Below are 1,504 nucleotides of genomic sequence, written 5' to 3' on the forward strand. Positions count from 1 at the left end.
GCGTTGGCGCATGTTCAGTTCTTTCTGGTTCAAGATGTGTTGTAGGCTCTTATGGTCGGTGAAGACCATACACTTAGTACCATAAAGGTAGTGTTGCCAAATCTTCAACGCAAAAACAACTGCACCGAGTTCAAGATCGTGGGTAGTGTAGTTCTTCTCCTGGACTTTGAGTTGTCGAGATGCATACGCGATAACCTTGTCTCGTTGCATAAGGACACAACCAAGACCCAGATTAGAGGCATCACAATAAATAAACGAAATCGTCGTTTCCGTCGGGAAGGGTAAGGACAAGAGCGTTGCAACGCATCGCCTGAGGGTCTGAAAGGCCCTCCTGTTTGGGACCCCAAACAAAAGGTTTGTCCTCCTGAATCAGGGCGGTGAGAGGTACGACGGTTTTAGAAAAATTAGTGATAAATCGACGGTAGTAGCCCGCCAATCCAAGGAATGAACGGACTTCAGATGGGTTCTTTGGCATAATCCAACCCTTAACAGCTTCTATCTTTTTGGGATCGACATGAATTCCTTGACTGTTAACAATATGACCGAGTAATTGAACCTCTTCGAGCCAAAATTCACACTTGGAGAACTTGGTATAGAGGCGGTTTCCTTGAAGAAGTTCGAGAACTAATCGAAGATGCTGCGCGTGTCTGGCTCTCGACTTTGAGTAGATAAGAATATCATCGATAAACATGATGATGAAACGATCCAGGAAGGGTTTGCACACACGGTTCATCAAGTCCATGAAGACCGCTGGTGCGTTCGTGAGACCAAAAGGCATGACCACGAATTCGTAATGGCCATAGCGAGTACGGAAGGCGGTTTTCGGAATGTCTTTATTTTGTATACGCAACCGATGATAGCCAGAACGTAGATCGATCTTGGAGAAACACGTAGTGCCTTGGAGTTGATCAAATAAGTCGATGATTCGGGGGTAGTGGGTAACGGTTCTTGACACTAAGCTTGTTGAGTTCCCTATAGTCGATGCACCTTTGGAACGATCCGTCTTTCTTTTTCACAAAAAGGACAGGTGCGCGTCAAGGCGATGTGCTAGGGAGAATGAAGCCTTTATCAAGCAAATTCTAGAGTTGGCTAGACAATTCACGCATTTCGGACGGTGCAAGGCGATAGGGAGCTTTAGCGACAGGTGCAGCACCTGGAATAAGGTTAATACGAAAGTTGATATCACGAGTAGGGGGCAGACCGAGTAAATCGTCTAGAAATACAGTAGGAAAATCACGAACCACAAGTACTTCTTTCATCGTCTTCTTTTCCTCCTCCGCTACTACAATGTGGGCTAAGAAAGCGGTGTATTCCTTGTGCAAGTACTTGCTTGCTTGGATACACGACATCAGTTTCAATTCCTTCGAGAGTATTTCGCCGTAAACACATAATTGATCACCGTTTGAAAGGGAGAAACGAATCATCTTTTTGAAACAAACGACTTCGGCATGGTTTTCGCGAAGAAAGTCCATGCCTACTATGACATCGAAACTACCAAGCTGCA

At 45.3% G+C, this 1,504-nt stretch overlaps 1 protein-coding gene across 1 annotated transcript; it reads right to left on the reverse strand.

Moving 5' to 3' along the window:
- Window positions 1–241: 241 nt before the first annotated feature.
- Window positions 242–691, reverse strand: LOC110943460 (uncharacterized mitochondrial protein AtMg00860-like). The gene has a single exon (XM_022185209.1). It carries the CDS (start codon window positions 689–691, stop codon window positions 242–244), a length of 450 nt encoding a protein of 149 aa, XP_022040901.1.
- Window positions 692–1,504: the final 813 nt, after the last annotated feature.

This window comes from Helianthus annuus, chromosome 5 (assembly GCF_002127325.2).
Source record: "Helianthus annuus cultivar XRQ/B chromosome 5, HanXRQr2.0-SUNRISE, whole genome shotgun sequence".
NCBI classification, from domain to species: Eukaryota; Viridiplantae; Streptophyta; class Magnoliopsida; order Asterales; family Asteraceae; genus Helianthus; species Helianthus annuus.

What these genes read in the sequence shown, in the direction of transcription:
- LOC110943460 (XM_022185209.1), bottom strand. Translation starts at nt 691, where the DNA reads ATGTTTATCGATGATATTCTTATCTACTCAAAGTCGAGAGCCAGACAC.